At 48.2% G+C, this 17,675-nt stretch overlaps 3 protein-coding genes across 5 annotated transcripts in view; 2 read left to right on the forward strand and 1 right to left on the reverse strand.

The window, feature by feature from the left end:
• ank1b (ankyrin 1, erythrocytic b) overlaps positions 1-8,555 on the forward strand; it is a 50,442-nt gene extending 41,887 nt beyond the window's left edge. The window contains exons 34-43 of one of the 2 annotated variants that reach the window (XM_084693635.1): positions 1-106; positions 909-993; positions 1,931-2,005; positions 2,377-2,508; positions 2,893-3,069; positions 3,440-3,511; positions 6,586-7,267; positions 7,473-7,644; positions 8,116-8,199; positions 8,464-8,555. The exon at positions 1-106 is cut by the window's left edge and continues 14 nt beyond it. In XM_084693635.1, coding sequence (XP_084549761.1) covers positions 1-106; positions 909-993; positions 1,931-2,005; positions 2,377-2,508; positions 2,893-3,069; positions 3,440-3,511; positions 6,586-7,267; positions 7,473-7,644; positions 8,116-8,199; positions 8,464-8,532 — 1,654 coding nt within the window. In that variant the 3' untranslated portion in view covers positions 8,533-8,555. Of the gene's footprint in view, positions 107-908; positions 994-1,930; positions 2,006-2,376; positions 2,509-2,892; positions 3,070-3,439; positions 3,512-6,585; positions 7,268-7,472; positions 7,765-8,115; positions 8,200-8,463 lie in introns of both variants that reach the window. The other variant, XM_084693634.1, reaches the window with a different exon arrangement.
• Positions 8,556-13,002: 4,447 nt separating this feature from the next.
• Positions 13,003-14,696, forward strand: LOC146220524 (eukaryotic translation initiation factor 4E-binding protein 1-like). The gene is made up of 3 exons (XM_084693689.1): positions 13,003-13,333; positions 14,020-14,193; positions 14,323-14,696. Exons 1-3 carry the CDS (start codon positions 13,201-13,203, stop codon positions 14,352-14,354), a joined length of 339 nt encoding a protein of 112 aa, XP_084549815.1. The 5' UTR covers positions 13,003-13,200; the 3' UTR covers positions 14,355-14,696.
• Positions 14,697-14,805: 109 nt separating this feature from the next.
• On the reverse strand, positions 14,806-17,055 carry ndr1 (nodal-related 1). Of its 2 annotated transcripts, none has more exons than XM_084693883.1 (3): positions 16,755-17,055; positions 15,495-16,261; positions 14,806-15,353 (listed from the first exon to the last, which is right to left on the reverse strand). In XM_084693883.1, the coding sequence occupies exons 1-3, from the start codon at positions 17,053-17,055 to the stop codon at positions 15,201-15,203; spliced, it is 1,221 nt and encodes a 406-aa protein (XP_084550009.1). In that variant the 3' UTR covers positions 14,806-15,200. The 2 variants fall into 2 exon arrangements, with proteins under 2 accessions (XP_084550009.1, XP_084550010.1); XM_084693884.1 differs by lacking the exon at positions 16,755-17,055 and adding an exon at positions 16,502-16,673.
• Positions 17,056-17,675: the final 620 nt, after the last annotated feature.

The following is a 17,675-nucleotide window of genomic DNA, read 5'->3' on the forward strand; positions in this document are numbered from 1 at the left end:
CAAAGAAGCTTCTGGATTCCTGTCTTTCCTGCGCAAGTCCACCAAGTATGAGGATGTACAGCACGTGCTGTGTAACCTCAACATAACCATGCCACCATGTGTCAAGGTGCTCTCTCTCACACACACACACACACACACATATATACATATCTACACACAGCCACACACACAGCCACACACTGCCTACATTCCTTCCTCCTACTCCAGCTTCAGAGTAGTGCTGTAGTGCTTCAGGCTCAAAAACACCTCTTAACCTCGACTCAGCCCTGCGCACACTTTCTGTAACGTCACACACACGCCCTCTTGTAGCCCCCCCCCCCCCCCACACACACACACACCCTATTCGGAATTAGACAACTTTGGCTTTTTATTAGCGGAAATAATTAGAAACATCATTCATTTCATGGTAATAATGAATAGGGATGTTTTTTTCCATTCAAATAATTGCTGATTGATCTGGTCTACGCCCCCAGCCATGGATTCATCTCCACAGGAGAGTTCTACACCTTCAGTTGATTTATGATCAGTTGAGCTTTTAAAGGCTAAAAATAAAGTCAAGGGAAGTAGATAATAGACCAGAACGCAATGGAGACCGTAATACAATCTCTAAAGTAGCCTTGCATGTTCTCAGGAGTGGTGCAGACAGCCTGTATATTGATTGGCATTACAAAGGCAGAAGACAAGCTCAAAGCTCTGTCGCAATTTCACGCTGCCACCCTAACTATGCAGTTAGCACCACCCCGCGCAGGGAACAACAACTCACATAGTGAACATCCATACCGTAAACGAACGACTTAAGCGCCATTCGGGCCGAAATGTACCGCTTGCTGTTGTGACCGGGGCTTTTGGGACCCTGGTTTAACAGTTTCTTATTTGTGTGTGTGTGTGTGTGTGTGTGCTTCTGTCAGGTGGTGGGTAGCGAGGAGCGGCGGCGAACCTTGACCCCGCTGGCTCTGAGGGAGCGCTACAGCGCGCTCAACGAGCCCGGTCTGGGTGAGTCTCTCCATGCCTGCCCTCCCGCCCTCTCCCCGTGGCGGGGGAGAGACGGCCTCTGAATGTTGCACTGCCTCCCCTTGACCCCCCCCCTCCCCCTCTGCCTCCCAGTCCCCCTCTCTATCTCTATCTCTCTCGTGTGCACGGCAATGGCACTCATGACTGAGTCTTGTATGCACTGCTCAACTACAAGCCCCAGAATACATTGCAGTGCGACCGCAGGATGGGAATGAAACTGGAGTAGTTCCAACACATCCAAAATGGGTCCTTGGGGCCAAACTACCCCTCCATGCCACTGCCCCGGTAGTCCTAGTACTGAATGACCCTGCGGTGGTTTGCATGGCGCTGGTCGCTCCACTGTGATACCCCGTTAGCATGGCGGATGCTGTTAGCATTTAGCTTAGCTGTGAGAATGGGCGGGACCTCACAGTGGAGCGGAACAAACGAAACCCCTCCGATTGGCCTGTGGTGCACAAGCGGAGTTCTGAGGGGGGTTTCTCATTGGTTACCGTACGAGGTGGAGGAGGGAGCACAGCCCTGCTACCCTGCTCCTCAGTCCCCCTGGAGTGCTGTGGGTAAAGATAGCAGAGGGACAGGTGTCTGAATGAATGCCAACCAACCCTCCTTAACAATACCCTTCCCCGCCACATGGTTTGCTAACACAAGAGGACCGTCTGGACAAAACACTGCGCTCTCTGAGTAATGCTTATTCCCCTCAACAGAACAGTGCTTTTGTGAAGGTAAGTCGGATTTGCTATTGTCCTTCTTGATAGCAAACGGCCTTAATCGTGAGGGGGACCTTTCATAATCATACCCCTTCAGAGGTATGATTAGAAACTCTCCTCTCACGTGTCTAACCATGACCAGGTTCATCAGGTTTGTCCCGTGTTCCCGTACGCTGATGCAACGTTTCTGAGAGTGGCATGTTTCTCCTCAGCTACAGTCAACGCCATGGAGAGGACTGAACTCAAGATCTCCCTCATCTGTGAACAGCTAGGACTGAGCTGGGCAGGTCAGTCGCTGGATGCGTGCGTGTCTTTGGAGTAGAGCTGCACGATACAGTACTGTGCAAAAGTGTCGGGCACCAATGTCAAATGTTGATGGTCAAACAAAAAGGCTTCGAGACCCATTGAAACGAAAGGGCTAAAACAACCATGTTCTCCACGTTTTAGAATGTAGAACGTGTTTAGAACATGCCCCGTACACTCAGAGCACACAAAGAACTTTTTAGACTGCCACACAAGTGCAGAAGAGGAAAAACATCAATATTTCAAACAATATTCGTGTCATAAATCTTGGGTGTTTAAGACTGGAGCACAGTATTCTATACCACACGAGGTCCGTCTGGGAGACACGAGCTGAAGGCGTCCATCCCTCTCTCAGAGCTGGCGCGGGAGCTGCAGTTTGGAGTGGACGACATCAACAGGATCCGAGTGGAGAACCCTAACTCCCTGCTGGACCAGAGCTCTGCCCTGCTCAACCTGTGGGCCAGCAGAGAGGGCAAGAAGGCCAAGAGTGAGTCCCTCTGTCCGCCTGATCCTCCAGCGCTACCTCAACGTTTCCCCCCCCCCCCCTCCCCCGACTCCAACCCGCCTTCTTCCATAGCCGTCCGTGTTGTGTGTCCGCTCGGACATTTACATGTACATGTCATTTAGCAGACGCTCTTATCCAGAGCGACTCACAGTAAGTACAGGGACATTCCCCCCGAGGCAAGTAGGGTGAAGTGCCTTGCCCAAGGACGCAACGTCATTTGGCACAGCCGGGAATCGAACCAACAACCTTCCGATGAACATCCCGACTCCCTAACCGCTCAGCCATCTGACCCCCCCCGCGGCTCCGCGCCCAGCTCCTCACTGTCCTCTGCCTCCTCTGCCCCCCCCCCTCCCCCCCTCCCCACAGTGGAGAGCCTGTATGGGGCTCTGAAGAACATCGACCGCTCGGACATCGTGGGCTCCCTCGAGGGCCAGCCGCCGCAGCCAGGGGGCGGGGCCAGCGAGGAGGGCGGGGCCAGCGAGGAGGGCGCCTGTCGACTGTCCGTTCGAGACTCCGCCCTGCTCTCGCCCAGTATTATCAATGGTAAGACACACGCGCGCATACCGTACTCACTCGCACACACACCTCACACACACAGTATACGTCTACCCCCGAATCCCCACTAATCGTTAATATGCATCACAGTGAATTCAACCACAGTTGGTGCCGTTTATAAGGGCGAGAAGCAAACGCACCACAACAATGCTGAACGCGAGGGTTGAGCACGTACTGAACTGTATTTCACCGGCATCCCCCTTTTCTAGAACAACAACCTCTTACTCCAGTAGTATTAACACTCTGCCCTACACCACTCTGCCCCTATGGATGTCAATGAGGAGACCCACCCCTGTGTGTACCTCCCGAGTGGATGAGTAACGCAGATTGTACCTTATTATTTCTGTTGCTCCACAAGAGGTCACGGACACAAGGCGAGCACGCATAGTGCACAAGCCCAGAGTTATTAGACACCCATTTTTCAGAAGGGGTAAGTGGGACAGGCTGCATGGTGGATTGCTGCTACTGCTGATGATGATGGTGATGATGATGGTTCCTCCGTGGACGTTGAGTGACGTCTGAGGAATGGTGGGGGGCGTTCGCACCATGACCCAGGGACGCGTCAGCATGTGTACATGAACCTCGGTCCATTTTTCCGTTGTAGTTTTCGCACCTCATGCTTTAGGCCTGAACATGATGGTTCTCCCTTACGTATGAGAAAACGAGGACATTTCCCCTCCGACAAACTGGTCGAGACACACACACACACACAGTCCTATAGGAGATGGATAGTCTACATGTGGATCTGATAAATACATATTTTGACTGTAATTACAAATCCCAGATTAGTATGTGTGTTGTATTTGTATGACTCTATGAATGATTGTGTGTTGTGTGTGAGAGTGTGTGAGTGTGTGTGTGTGTGTCTAGGATGGATACTCTCTTCCAGAGTAGCACTGGCACATAGTGTGTATGTGTGCTCTGGGCTTCCATACTGTGTTCCTTGTTCCTTTCCTCTCTCCCTCTCTTTCTTCCTCTCTGTTTCTATTACATGTCATACCTGCTGCCAAGCCGCCCTACTCTTCCTCCTCCTCCTCCTCCTCCTTCTCCTCCTACTCCTCACAGCACTTCCTCTCCGACCTCTGACCTCATATCGACCTCATGACCTCTGGGCCTCCTGCCTCCTGCCTCCCGCCATCGTTTTTTTCCCCTCCCCCGCCCCGTGCCCCCCTGTTGAGTCGAGCGGGGATTGTTCTCCTCCTCTCTCGATCTAGCCCTGTCTGTGTACGCACGTGCATGATGCCTGCCTCGCTGTTCCGTCTGCGCCTGTGTCCGAATCAAACAAGTGTCGATCCTGAAGGGTTGGGTGTTTCGGTGTTTCTCGGGGGTCGGGGGGGGGGGGGGGGCGGAGAGGTTGTGTGTCAATAAAGAAAGTAGTTCTTGTGTTTGATGTGTTTTTCTCCGAGGTGTTTGCATGTGCATGGCATGCTTTCTGCGTACGAGGTTTCCGTCTCCCGTGTCACAATTTCTATCGTTTTGTTTCCTTCTCCAAATGCTTTGTTTATGAACGTGTTTTCAGTGCTCCATTACGACCATGAGGATTTTGTGAACTCTGTTGTGCAATTTCTTTTGCTGGGGTGGTACAGCGACGGGCGTAATATTCTGATATGGATGTAGCTGAAACATTGGCGTTTGTCTTAAAGTTACAGCTACACGATTACAGCTACACGATTAGAATGTTATGTGCCAGCAGGTGTGTTGTTGATGGTGTGTTGGAGTGTGTATACTCTGGTGTGTAGCACTGTGTACGTTTGTGTTTGTGTTTTTAGACATATAGTGACCTCACTTGTTAGTGTGCGAGGTTTCATGTTTGTTTTTTTGGTAAGTGCTGTAACGTGTGCGTTGTAGATGTGTGTTCAGTTTTTTATGGTTGTGTTTGTTTTGTTTGCAGTGTTTGTGTACGTGTGCGTGTTTGTGAAACTATTTGTGTTAAGATCTCATGCTTCACCGAGTGATGCGGCTTTACACCTGTGTGTGTGTGTGTGTGCGCGTCTGAGTCGGGAGAACAACAGCATCTGAACCCAGACAAACCATTATCCTTCATTCTAACTTGAATCATCTCTTCCACCTCATTCATAGAACGCCTCTTCTTCATATGTCCGTCTTCAACCATCCCAGAAACACACATGCACACTCACTGACCTCTGACCTCCACACACATCTGCGCCCCCGGTCTGCTGACATGAACATTGCAAAGAAAATGAAACCAAGCTTACTTCAGTTCTCCAGATCCCATTAATCGTTCAGCTATTTACCGCCTCTCATTACCACTTACTACAGAGATTGGTCAGACAGATAGACAGACAGACAGACAGACAGGCATAAAGACAGACAGACAGGCATAAAGACAGACAGACAGACAGCCAAGCAGACAGACAGACAGATTGAAAAGTATGAAATAATTACACAATTTAAACATGAATTAAATGATATAGTTTGCAAAGTGAATTATATTTTGATTAAAAAGCGTTTATGTGCTATGTTCTTTTAAGTGTAATTTGAATGTGTGCACGTGTCAACATCAAATCTTTTTGTTGGAGCGTTTGTGTCCGTGTGAAAATGTGTATCCACTTTTATATGGAGGGTGTAAGAGGGCCATCGCAACAGTGACGGGCTATTTCAGAACCAGCAGCCTGCCAACCCACACTCTTGTGATCAGGGTTGGGACGATATAGAAACTGCTAGAAGATCCACAGACGATAATATAACTTCCTGAATTTTACAACTGACTCGCAAAAGCCAATTACACAACAGCCACCTCATGCTGTATAAATATACAGTAGAGTCGTGAATTGCTGCATACAATTCCTAACCATTTTTTACACGTATGTTTGATCGCACTGTACATTTGTCGTGCAAACGTAGTCCTTATCGTGCCAACCCAACTTGCAAACCCCAACTCTCTGCCCTCACCTCTCGCTTCCTAATCGAGAACAGATATCTGGACATCACTTCCTTACTTACGAAGAAAAACATTTACCTGCCACCCACCCCTTCCCACACAGACCATGGATGCCTCCATATTTAACACTGCTGTTCACTTGATACAGTTAGAGAGTCAAGCTGTGTCCCAGTGGAGTTAAACCACTTCCTTTCCTCCCCGTCCACTGATCTGGATCCACTGGTGAGGTCATCTCGGTGTTGCTTTAAACCTCGCCAGATCACTGGAAGTGAGGAACGGAAGGCTCATCCAGACTTGATGCAGGGAAACGTAAACGGATTATCCGTTTTTTTCATTACTAGCAATTCCAAAGAGGTATCAACAACGTCGTGAACGTGTATCTCACCGGGAATGAGAGTGGTGAACGAAACAAACAAACATAATCTGGACCCTTTCCCAAGTGTGTTGGGACACAGCCTTGAGCCTGCACTGTTTTTCATAGGGCACAGGAAACAGTGCGCTTCCCCCCCCTCCACCCACCCCCCCCCCCCACCCCCACCCTGCGCTTGCGTGGTGTTAGCCTCCCTCTCTCTTGTCTCCCCCCCCCCGCCCCACTCCTCCAGGTTACGGGCTGGTTCAGGAGGAGCTGCTCTCCCCGGCCTCCATGCACTACAGCCTGCCCTCCCCGCTGGGCGTGGAGCCCTACTGGCAGGAGGTGTCCAGTCTGGAGTGCGCCCCCATCGCCACCACCGAGGAGGACACGCTGATGGAGATGTCGGACGTGCAGGTGTGGCCCCTGGGAGTCAGCCCCTCGCTGGTGACGGTGGAGGACTCGTCCCTGGACGGCAGCAGCCGGGCGGACGACTCCGAGGGAGCCACCCTGTCGCTGCCCTGCAGCCTGGGGCGCCCCAGCTCCGGGGCCAGCGGCGCCAGCGGCTCCATCATGGAGCTGGAGGAGGAGGAGGAGGAGGAGGAAGAGGTGGAGGAGGAGGAGGAGACTCAACAGGAGCCGGGGCTGGCAGGTGACAGGGACAGGGAGAGGGTGAGGGCCAGCGGGGCGGTGCCCAAGGTCAACCTGAACGGCCAGCTGGGAGGTCAGAGGTCAGAGGGAAGAAGGGTGGAGGCCATGGCGGCGGCGGCCGGCGTGATTGGAGGAGGACGAGGAGGTGGAGGAGGAGGAGGAGGAGGAAGAGTAGGGCCGGGCTCAGAGGAAGGGCTTTCTGTTGTTGCAGGGCAGAAAGTGTACGCCCAGCTGTGTGAGATGTCAGGACTGAGCCGTGCCATGGAGCACAACGGAGACAACAGGTCAGTCTCTCAGCTACTCATACTTGGCTTTATAAAATACGTTCCCCGGTTAGTTTACCACATATTTTCTTTTCCCATTCCCATTATGTATCTTTCTCTCTCTCTCTCTCTCTCTCTCTCTCTCTCTCTCTCTCTCTCTCTCTCTCTCTCTCTCTCTCTCCCCTCTCTCTCTCTTTCCCTCTCTCTCTCTTCCCCCCCCCCCCAGGGTGGTGGGCGGAGGGGCGTTCCAGCCGTACCTACCAGACAAGGATTCGCTGCACGGCTGGGTGGGGTCGCAGGCCAGGCCCCGGCAGGGCATGGACAAGCTGCTGATGTCATCAGGACGCGACGGCGGCGTGCCGGGCTTGCGCGTGGCCCAGGAGGCCCTGCTGATGCCGGTGTGTGACACGGGTTACTCGGAGGTCCTCCTGGGCATGCAGCCCTTTGACAAGGGGATGGGCTTCTCTTACCAGGAGGCGGGGCTACGGGCCTGGCAGCGGGAGCGGAGGCGGGGCCAGGTCAGGTTGCCACGCCGACCACCCGCCGCTTCCTGTGCCCGGAGGGGAGAGAGGCTGCTTCTTCTTCTCCGTGCCAGTTTTTGCTTTTTTCTCTCTCTTTTTTTTTTTAAGATGAAAGGACAAGAGCAAACACTCGATTCCTTTTATTTGTATTTTTTTACATCATCCAAAATTGAAACCATCAAAATGTTCAAGTTTTGATGATTGTCATAGTACATCGCCTAAAAATGTGTTGTATGGTTTCGTGCAACGCATGGGGAGATGGTATAAGGCTTTATGTCACGTTAGAATATACAGTCATGCGGGGGTATGCTTTGGTGTTGATTGAATGTGTCTTGTGTTTGAACACAGAGAGAAGATAAGCAGGACTATGCCGCAGAGATTCTAGGAGAGGAACAGTTTGTAGATGAACATGGAAACGTTGTCACTAGGAAGGTCAGCGACCCCAGCTTTCTCTCCCTCTCTCTCTCTCTCTCTCTCTCTCTCTCTCTCTCTCTCTCTCTCTCTCTCTCTCTCTCCTTCTCCCTCTCCCTCCCTTTCTTACTCACTCAATGATTCACACACACACACACACACACACTCACTTACCTGAACACACTCTCCTTTCAAGCTACACAGAGGCAAACACACACACAAACAGCCGTGTGAGTCGGGTCCTGATTTTTGTCTCCCGCCCTCCTCCCTCCCTCCTGGCTGTAGGTAGGGGTGGATGTGAGGAGGGGCACTCAGTCAGTGAAGCGCACCAGTCTGCGGAGAGTAAAACACTGAATCAAGCATACCCAGTCCTCAAGGTACGGGAGACCAAGCACTCGTGCTTCCCCAGTGCTTGGATAGATGCTTCTAGAAGCACCTATCAAATTCCGCTCGCCCGAGCGCACAGCAGCATCCCCACTCTGCTCGCTTGCAAAAAAAAAATCCTTTGCAAAAGAGCCTTTGTTTACCTGTACTTCCAAAGCAAATACATGTCTTACAGCTTACATGTCTCTTCTGTTCTCTACTTCCATTTGAATCATCAAGATACTGTTTATATCTGCTTGCTTGTTCGTATTCACCTTCCCTTTTGTGTTTGCGGTGGATATGCTGAGGTTTATGTTACTAATAGCAGCAAATATCACTGCATGATATCTTTCTGTCTCTACCAGGACCGGTCATCCACTGCCAAACCAACCACTAAAACACACCCAGGGGATAGAGGGAAGTGAAGGAGAGGTGGAGAGAAGAAGAGAGAGAGACTAACGAGTTGAAATGGACACAAACACAAAACCATCCTCAGAAGGACCATGGGGCGCCCCTCTAAAGGAGAAAAAAAAAAGAAAGAAAAGAAAACAGGGGTCAACTTGTAGTTTTGTAACATTTTTAATGAAAAGATATACCACTAGTATTAGGGCATGATTTTTCTATGAAAGAAAACCAAACCCAAAAAAACGTACGAAAATCCAACTTCAAAAAAAAAAAACTACAAAAAAGTGCTTCCTGTCAACTGTAATCGCATGATTGGCCGCTGGTGCATGCCCTTTTGACCTTTTGACCTTTTGACTGTCATTATCTACAAACTGAAGGGGTACGGGGTACAGAGCCTTCCCAGGACTGGGTCAGGGGAAAGACGGACAACGTTTTTTCCCCCCCCAAAAAAAGAGTTGTTTGTGTCAGCAAGTGAAGTCTGAAAACACTGCAGCCCCCCCCCCCCTCCCAAAAAAAAGCACCGTCTTTTTTTTTTCTCCCTCAACCGATGGTTGCTTCTACAGCAAAGCCAATGCCGAGGCCTCCCAATGCCTCACACACGTGGACCCTCTCCCTGTTATTCGATGTGATATATGCACTCCTATGCTACGTGGACGTGTGTCAGTGTGTGTATGTGTGCGCGTGTTGTGCCTATCTACCGCATGTGTTCTCGCTTCTGTTCTGGCTCGGCGCCGAGCTCCTGTTTGGTTCGTGCCCCCTGTGATGTCACGGCGTGCTCACGGCGAATGAGAAAGCCGGCGTGCTCCCCCCCGCCCGCCGCTCGTGGGCGTCAGTCCACTCGTGCCGTCTTTCCTTCGTGAACGCCCGTGCTTCCTGCGTTGCTTTAGGAGCCGTCCACCCCAAGACCAGCGTTGATTGGCTCCAGCAGGGACTGACTTTTCTCTGTTTTCGGGTCTGAGTTTGGGGCGGGACGGGACGGGGAGTGGGGGTGCTTTTCCAGACTTTGGAAGCGTGGTTGTTGTTTTTTTTCCAAGACGGGCTTTGATGGCAATTTTTTTCCAAGACTCTGCGAGGCAGCCGGTGGACTCATTGCACAACCAAACTCCTCTCTAAGAAAGCAAGGCACTGGGCCACTGTCCCCTCTGCCCGCACCTGGCATTGCACCTGTCCTGTTGATCCATGACCTTGACATGCTTTTCCTGTTTCCAGAGTACGCAGACACTCTCTGCTACATTACCCACTCTCCCTCTCTCTCTCTCTCTCTCTCTCTCTGTCTCTCTCTCTCTCTGTCTCTCTCTCTCTCTCTGTCTCTCTGTCTCTCTGTCTCTCTCTCTCTCTCTGTCTCTCTCTCTCTCTCTCTCTGTCTCTCTCTCTGTCTCTCTCTCTCTCTCTCTCTCTCTCTCTCTCTCTCTCTCTCTCTCTCTCTCTCTCTCTCTCTCTCTCTCTCTCTCTCTCTCTCTCTCTGTCTCTCTCTCTCTCTCTGTCTCTCTCTCTCTCTCTCTCTCTCTCTCTCTCTCTCTCATTGCTTTGCTATGGCTGTAGCACCAATCTGCTGCTCCCTGTGAAGAGTGGCATCGTACACTGGGGAGGAACCGAAACTGACAGCAGCGGAAAGAATTCCGTGAAGAGTTGGTTTTAAAAGGAGTTTTGTGAGAAAGGAGTAGCTATTGTACGGTAGGGCAGCATGACACAACGGTGGGCTCGTCCTGGATCTCTGCTCCTCCTACACCTCAGAGTACCGTACGGACATACAGATAGCACTGTGATCGTCTAACGGACACTGACCCCTGACCCGTGAACTGTGAAGTCGCACACAGGAACACATTTACAGGAACAAACATACGCACGCACACACATACACACGCATACACACACGTACACACACACACACACACATACACTTTTGGAGCCTGGTCAGACTCGGATAACGTATACACTGGTGTCTGCCACAGCAATAATATTAAACACAGAGAGAAGTGTACAGTTGGTGGGTGTTCTGTGTACATTCTGCACATGTCAAGCAGCATTGGCACAGAAATCAAAAGCATGCATAAATGTAAAAGATGTCATACAGGCAAGTATGTCAATGCCGAAAGAAAACGTTGTCCAGAAAAGATCAAAACGGTCTAAACATTCACGACCAAATCCGACTGCATCTGGGCAGTTTCATTGATCTTGATGTTACAGTGTTAAATGGTTATACTACCACCTGGTGGCAAGGAGGGGTAATTTATACAAAACAAGCCAGGTTGTAGCCCTGGGGGGTCAGGCAACAGAGGTTCAGAAAGATGGTTAGGTGGTACAGCATTTACCGTAGCAGATATTATCCAAGATATGCTAACTTCATACCCAGAGCTCATGAATGAATCTATGAATTAATTGATCATGGTAGCACACATTTACTGGAAATAATCTGAATATTTAACCATGAGCACTAACATATGTACTGTAGCTTGAATGAGTGAGACACCGAATGTTTGAATAGATGACATAGACATTGCACACGCTATTCCCTTCCAAACGATGCATATGAAAGCCTCATCTGTGATGCTACTTTGGTCACATATCACATATTTTCCACTTGTATTCCGCTCAGGTTTCAGTTCTGCCCCCTGTATTTGAGTTCAGAACCCAGCTTGGGAACCAACATGTGTGCTGCAGAAACTAAAGACGAAGGTTTGACGGTCTGTGGAGGGGTGTAGTATTGCGGGTATGTGTGTGGGGGGGAAGGTGTGCGTGTGCGCGCGCGCGTGTGTGTGTATGCAAGCGGTGGACAGATCATAGATTAACTGTGGCGTGACGATAAAAGGACACAGGGTATGAGGTGCAGTGAGTTACCCAAATGTGTCTCCCTTTTGTTTACCAGTGCACCTGGTAAAATGGTCCCTCCTCCCAAGGTCAGTTCTGCTACAGTATTACTCAACGTGTAAACAAGCTGTGCAACCATGTGACGTTGTTTCCTGCTCTGGAATTGAATAGGCTGATGAACTGAAGTGAAACGCAATCAGCAACTGATTAACACGTTTTAAAATGTTCAGTCAGTCAATCCGTTTAACGTTCCTTAACTTGTGTGAGCCAAAGAGGAGCTAAGACAACTACCCATTTGTGGAACTGTACAATAACATCCTGCCTGGGTGTCCTATTAGAGAAATCGGTGTGATGGTGATAGGTACCACAGTTTGTAATTGCCCTCTGATTAAACGGAAAATTGAGCTGGTAAACACAAACCTTTGCACTGTGACAACTGTAGTCTCCACCCGAATGTGTGCGTGTGTGTGTGTGTGTGCGTGTGCGTGTGCGCGCGCGTGTGTTCAATCGCTTATGGGAAGGGGGGTGGACACGAGAGATCAAAGAAACGTATTTTAAAAAGAGTGTTGTAAAATTGTAACTGTTGCAAAGAATAGTGATCACCTATACTCCTTTAGAATGGATACATGACAATATAGACGCAATATCATATTACTCTGTACTAAGGAATGCAACTGCGCACATGCACAGAAAAATATGTTTTTATGAAAATAAATGTATAAATATATGACAAAATATATTTAATTAGAATGCTATGCACCCTTATAGAGTTGTTATGGATGTTATTTACGCATATTACAGTAACTACTAGACTATAGGCTAATGCCCGCATCATGGAGGATGTAGGTGCTTTGTAGGCATTTGAACTTGTTTTCTTTTTTTATTGTCATGGAGAGAGGAAAAACAAACAATATAAGCCTTTCAATCAGAATCATTCTGACATGAAATAATGTATAGATCATCTATCCTGTACACCAGCTCAAAACCATTTACAGAAGTTATTAAATAAAGATGTGACATAATGTGTTTTTCTCTTTAAATATTGTAACATAAAGATACATTTGTTGTCTGATTTAAATTATGGTAAAATGGTAAACGTGTAGCGTCAAGACCCAGTGAAACTACACGTCCCGATGAGCTCATTTCTCATGCGCTAGTCTGACGCCCCCTTGTTTCAGCCTATCACGATGGGTGTTGATTTGACGGAGTTTAGAGACACGCCCTTACGGTTTTTGTAGTAGATGTTTTTTTGGTGCACGTGGAGGTTTCAACATTGTGGTTATGCAGATATTTGACTGAATGTGTAATATGTGTTAGCAATTCTCGCTTTTTAAGGATTTTTATTTACATTTCAACTCATTTAATTCGCAGTTATTATATATTTTAAAGCGTATCAGTCAGCCACTTTGCATTGGTTTCTAGATAAGACGACACATTTTGAGAGGCATGTCAAAAGGCAATCAAACCACCAGTCGGGCGATCCCGACTACCCGAAAAATCATCATCAACGATGCGGCACACATGCCTCAAGATTACTCTACAACTCCTGGAGGAACCATATTCAGCACCACTCCAGGAGGTAACGTAGGGAACCTCAACATTAGTCATAATAACAGTAGCCGCATGCAACGATACGGCTATTATTAATTTAATTAAGATACAGACAGTAACAATGTTGACTACTTGTGCAGCGTATAGCCTATGCAGTGACGTGGTCCTATCCTATTAACTATACCAAATAATCCCTGTTGTTGTTGACAGAAACATGTTTGCCAAACTGGAACTGGTGAGCCACAGAACAGTTGTGCAATATTATGTCCAAAACACTAAATAACTAATTCTATACTTAACCATCAAGAGTTAAAAAGTCATATGTAGCTTTTTCCCAACAAAATCCAATATTGTCCCACAATTGTCTTCTGATAGACCCGTAATCCAAGATACAACAGCACTTTCCTCAGAGGGATTGAAAGTTAGAAGAGATGTGGGAATGTTGGCACCCAATTCATCTGGCTACTTACATTATCACTCCAGATACCATGTTACCTTGTGTTTGGTTCAAACACAAGCTGCTCCTAGACAGTATACCCTTCCAATATATTGTGTATGTTAAATGCTCAATATGGCCTTAGACTGAAACCAATCTGGGTGGGGTGGATCTTGAGCATGTTTGTATGCAGACATTCAGTTTGGAACACAAGTCACAGCCAACAAAATGACTTGTCATTTTTTATTTTTCCCTACCACGCTAAAACCAACCCCTAGGCACTCGAATCATCTATGACAGGAAGTTCCTCCTGCAGTGTCGAACATCTCCTCTGGCCCGGACCCCCCCCACCAGTCTGCCTGATATCCCAGGGGTGACCAGCCCCATCTTGGCCCACCCCAAACAGACCTCAAACACAACCAGCCACAGCCCCCAAGCTCAAGGAACTGCGGGTAAGAGTCCGAGCTTTGTGTGTGTCTGTGGATTCTCAGAGCTGTGGTGAATATTCATACACCTTTAGAGCGGTTGTCATTTTTAACTGAACCTTAACTCAAAGCGTTTGTTGGTTTTGTTTCTTAAAGAGGAGGATGCCCAGTTTGAAATAGACATTTAGTCATCAGAAATGGCCACCATGAAGACGCCACGGCAACAACAGGAAGAAGACATAATTATAAAAATAGCTTGAAAATGAAGTTAATTATGAACTTTTACCTCACATCTGTCCTCACAGGGTAAAGACATTTCCTATGTAACACATTATGCTGCATACATAGATGTACATGGTCTCTTTTAAGCATAATCCTGACCACCCTTGTTTGTGTTACAGAGGAACTCTTCCAGATAATTGTTTTATTTAGTAATAATAATGTATGTTATTTGCCAGTATAGGCTTCAAATGGCATGTTATATTACTCTTGAGGAACTGGAGCAGAAAATTAAAATATTTTTTTTGTTATTCTTGTGGGTTCTTTACTGTTTCATATTTGTTTTCAGTGGAATAATTTGGGAAATCAGATCAGTTGCTTGAAGCAAAATACAAAACTTTATTGATCAAATGTGATCCATAGACAGTTTAGAAAAAAAAATATTTATATACTGTTAGCTCAATACATATTTACATAAAATAATAATGCATCAACTGTCATACAGAAAAAATAGAAGCGCTTTCGAGGTAATCCTAAATACAGCATGACAGTATACCGGTACAAAGAATAGTGTGTGGCGCCCTCTAGTGAGTCATCTCATTTAGTGCTTAAATTCAAAACCTTTGTTCAACAACAACAGCACTGTCAAATTGGGCTTTAGTGATCGTTAAGTAATGGTGTTGTCTGGCTTGTGGGGTTCTCTAGTAGCATTCAAGGTAGCAGTGTTCTCTTGATAGAGATGTTTTCTGGACAGTGGTGTTCTCTATGTACTGGTGGTTTCTGGGATATGCCTGGGAGTGCGGCCTCCATGTTTCTCAGTGGCAGCCGCACTCCGTCACCACCATGTCCTCGTGGTTCTGCATCACCATCTCGCTGTTCTCGTAGTAGAGCATGGAGAGGGGCTCCAGGCGCGTGGGCACGCAAGACGGACACGGTACCCTGTCCGGGTGATGCATCTTCAGAAGGCTCTGGAAGAACAAAGAGAGAGAAAGAGAGAGATGAGACAGGAAGTATTAGCGACCAGCAGAAGCAGTGGCGTAGCATTCAAAGACATTGGATATTCCTGTCATTGGACATGTGCGAAATACGCGATTGGTGTCAAGTGTTACCTGCATGTAGGCGTGGTTGGTTGGAGTGAAGGACTCGTCGAGAGGGGTGGGGCAGCTGCCCTCGCAGCGGTAGGCATTGTAGCGTTTGGGGTAGACGATCCAGTCACTCCAGCCAATATGGTCAAAGTCCACCCACATATCCACTCTCTTGCACGAGGGGCCTTTCCTCTCCTTAGTGGGGGAACCAGCAGCAGCGACCCCTGCCCCGATCCTGGGTCCACCCTGCTGGTGCCTCTTCCTACGACGGGCTCCGGGGGTGACGGCGGCTGGGGTCCGATCCCGGTCCAGGGTGACGTATTTGGAGTGTTCCGCCGTACGGATCAGCGTGGGTGCTCGCTGTCCCTCTTGGGTGGGGTTTTGTTTGGAGAACACCACCATCATGACCCGTTGTCCAGTGCCATGCCGAACCTCCTCAGGGTCCTGTTTCTCCTCCTCCCCAGCTGGTCTCCCGTCCTCTGGGGGAGACGTGGTCGTCTCCTGGAGCAGCCAGGAGCGGAGCAGGGCGGTGACGTTGAATACTCTCCAGGAGGACGTGGAGTTCATGGAGCTGGGCTCGGCACTGAGGCGACCCAGGAAGAGGCTCTTCTCTGGGCAGGGATGGCTGACACACTGGCCTCTCTGGGAGTGGTAGAGGTCCACGGTGGCTTTGTCAGAGACTGTGAAGACTGGCAGGCGGATCCTCAGTTCAGAGCGCTGGACGGTGTCACTCGCAGAGATGGAGGACATGTCGAAGGTGACAGACCATCTTTCACCAGCCTGGAGACAACCTGGAGAGATAAGATAGAAACAAAGTCTGTTAGGCAATTAATGAGACAGACAGTCACACAATAACATGTATAGAACACCAGTACAAGTCTCTGTCTGTGTCTATGTAAATAACAGACATGCCCCATTCATTAAGTTCGAAAGTGATAGATCGTGTCACCCACTGCGGGTGACCAGCTCACACGAAATCCTTTCTCATGCGATGAGCAATCAATAAAGTAAAATGTTTTTTATTGTCTTACAGTGGATTGCTCTGTATTTGACACGCTTGTACCAGACTGCGGCTAGCATACACACTCAAATTATCCTCGACAAATTAAGCTCCGAACTCTACAATAAACGTTTGGAGTTACTCAAAAAGTGAATAAAGACACGGACACAACAACTTCAATTTCAAGTAGGCCTATGTTTACGCTTAAATGGTTTTTGTTTTGATTAAAGAGCTGGCCTAAAATAAAAATGTTCATAATGAAGACTGTACATTAGAACACCTACTTTTAGCCTCCAGGCTCAAAACAGAGTCGGAGTCATGGAGACGCGGGTTGTCCTGGCTCTGAGCATGAGCGGCAGCGGCGTCTCCAGCCAATAAAGTCCGGTAGAGGTGCATCATGTAGAGCGGAAACCTGTTGGATAGGTGCACAGCGTGCCTTGGATTCACATCTCCAACAGGCCGGGATAATCCACGCATCTTGAGCAAAAAACTCTCGTGTTTCCCCGGGACGGCCTCTGTTCCGACGACGCATATCAAATCCACCAGAAGAAGCACAGAAAAGACACCCAGAGTTAGTCCTTCCATTTTTCCAATTCAGTAAAGTTGTTATCCTGCTGCTGTAATCCCGAAATAGTGATGTCTAAACTCTAGGAACTAGTGGTAGCTCTTTCTCTAGTGATAGTTCTTGCATGTAGCTCTGTCAGGTCGAGAATGGCTAAAGTGAGTCGCTGACGCTCAGCCTTTTATAAAAATCCTTCTGTCTTTTGAGGAGATCTGTCAGTACACAGGCTTTGAAGTAACCGTGTGATCCACATGAGCAATGGGCCTACTCAAAGTGCTAGGCTACATCAAGTCTTTTATCGAAACCAATCGTTCTTTAGAGTAGGCTAGGCAAGGTGTGAAAACTCTATTACATCTGTATTGAGAGTTGTTTATTAGAGATCCCTTTGATAATGTGTCCTGACAATAATATTAGTTAAGCAGATTACAAAACGAAAATTGCGCTTTGATAAATAGGAAAAGGCATAGGAATGAATCACCACGGTTTTTCTTTAAAGTATTTAGAGGAGACTACCTCTTTATGAAACGAATGATGCATGATGGACCACAAACAAAAATCCTGACTGGAAAAGTAAGCCTATGAATTGTATATATTCCAGAGACAAAATAGGCTAAATCAAACTGTGTTTGATCTCTCAGCATTA

Source organism: Hypomesus nipponensis, chromosome 27, assembly GCF_054491055.1.
Source record: "Hypomesus nipponensis isolate SF chromosome 27, ASM5449105v1, whole genome shotgun sequence".
Lineage (NCBI taxonomy): Eukaryota > Metazoa > Chordata > Actinopteri > Osmeriformes > Osmeridae > Hypomesus > Hypomesus nipponensis.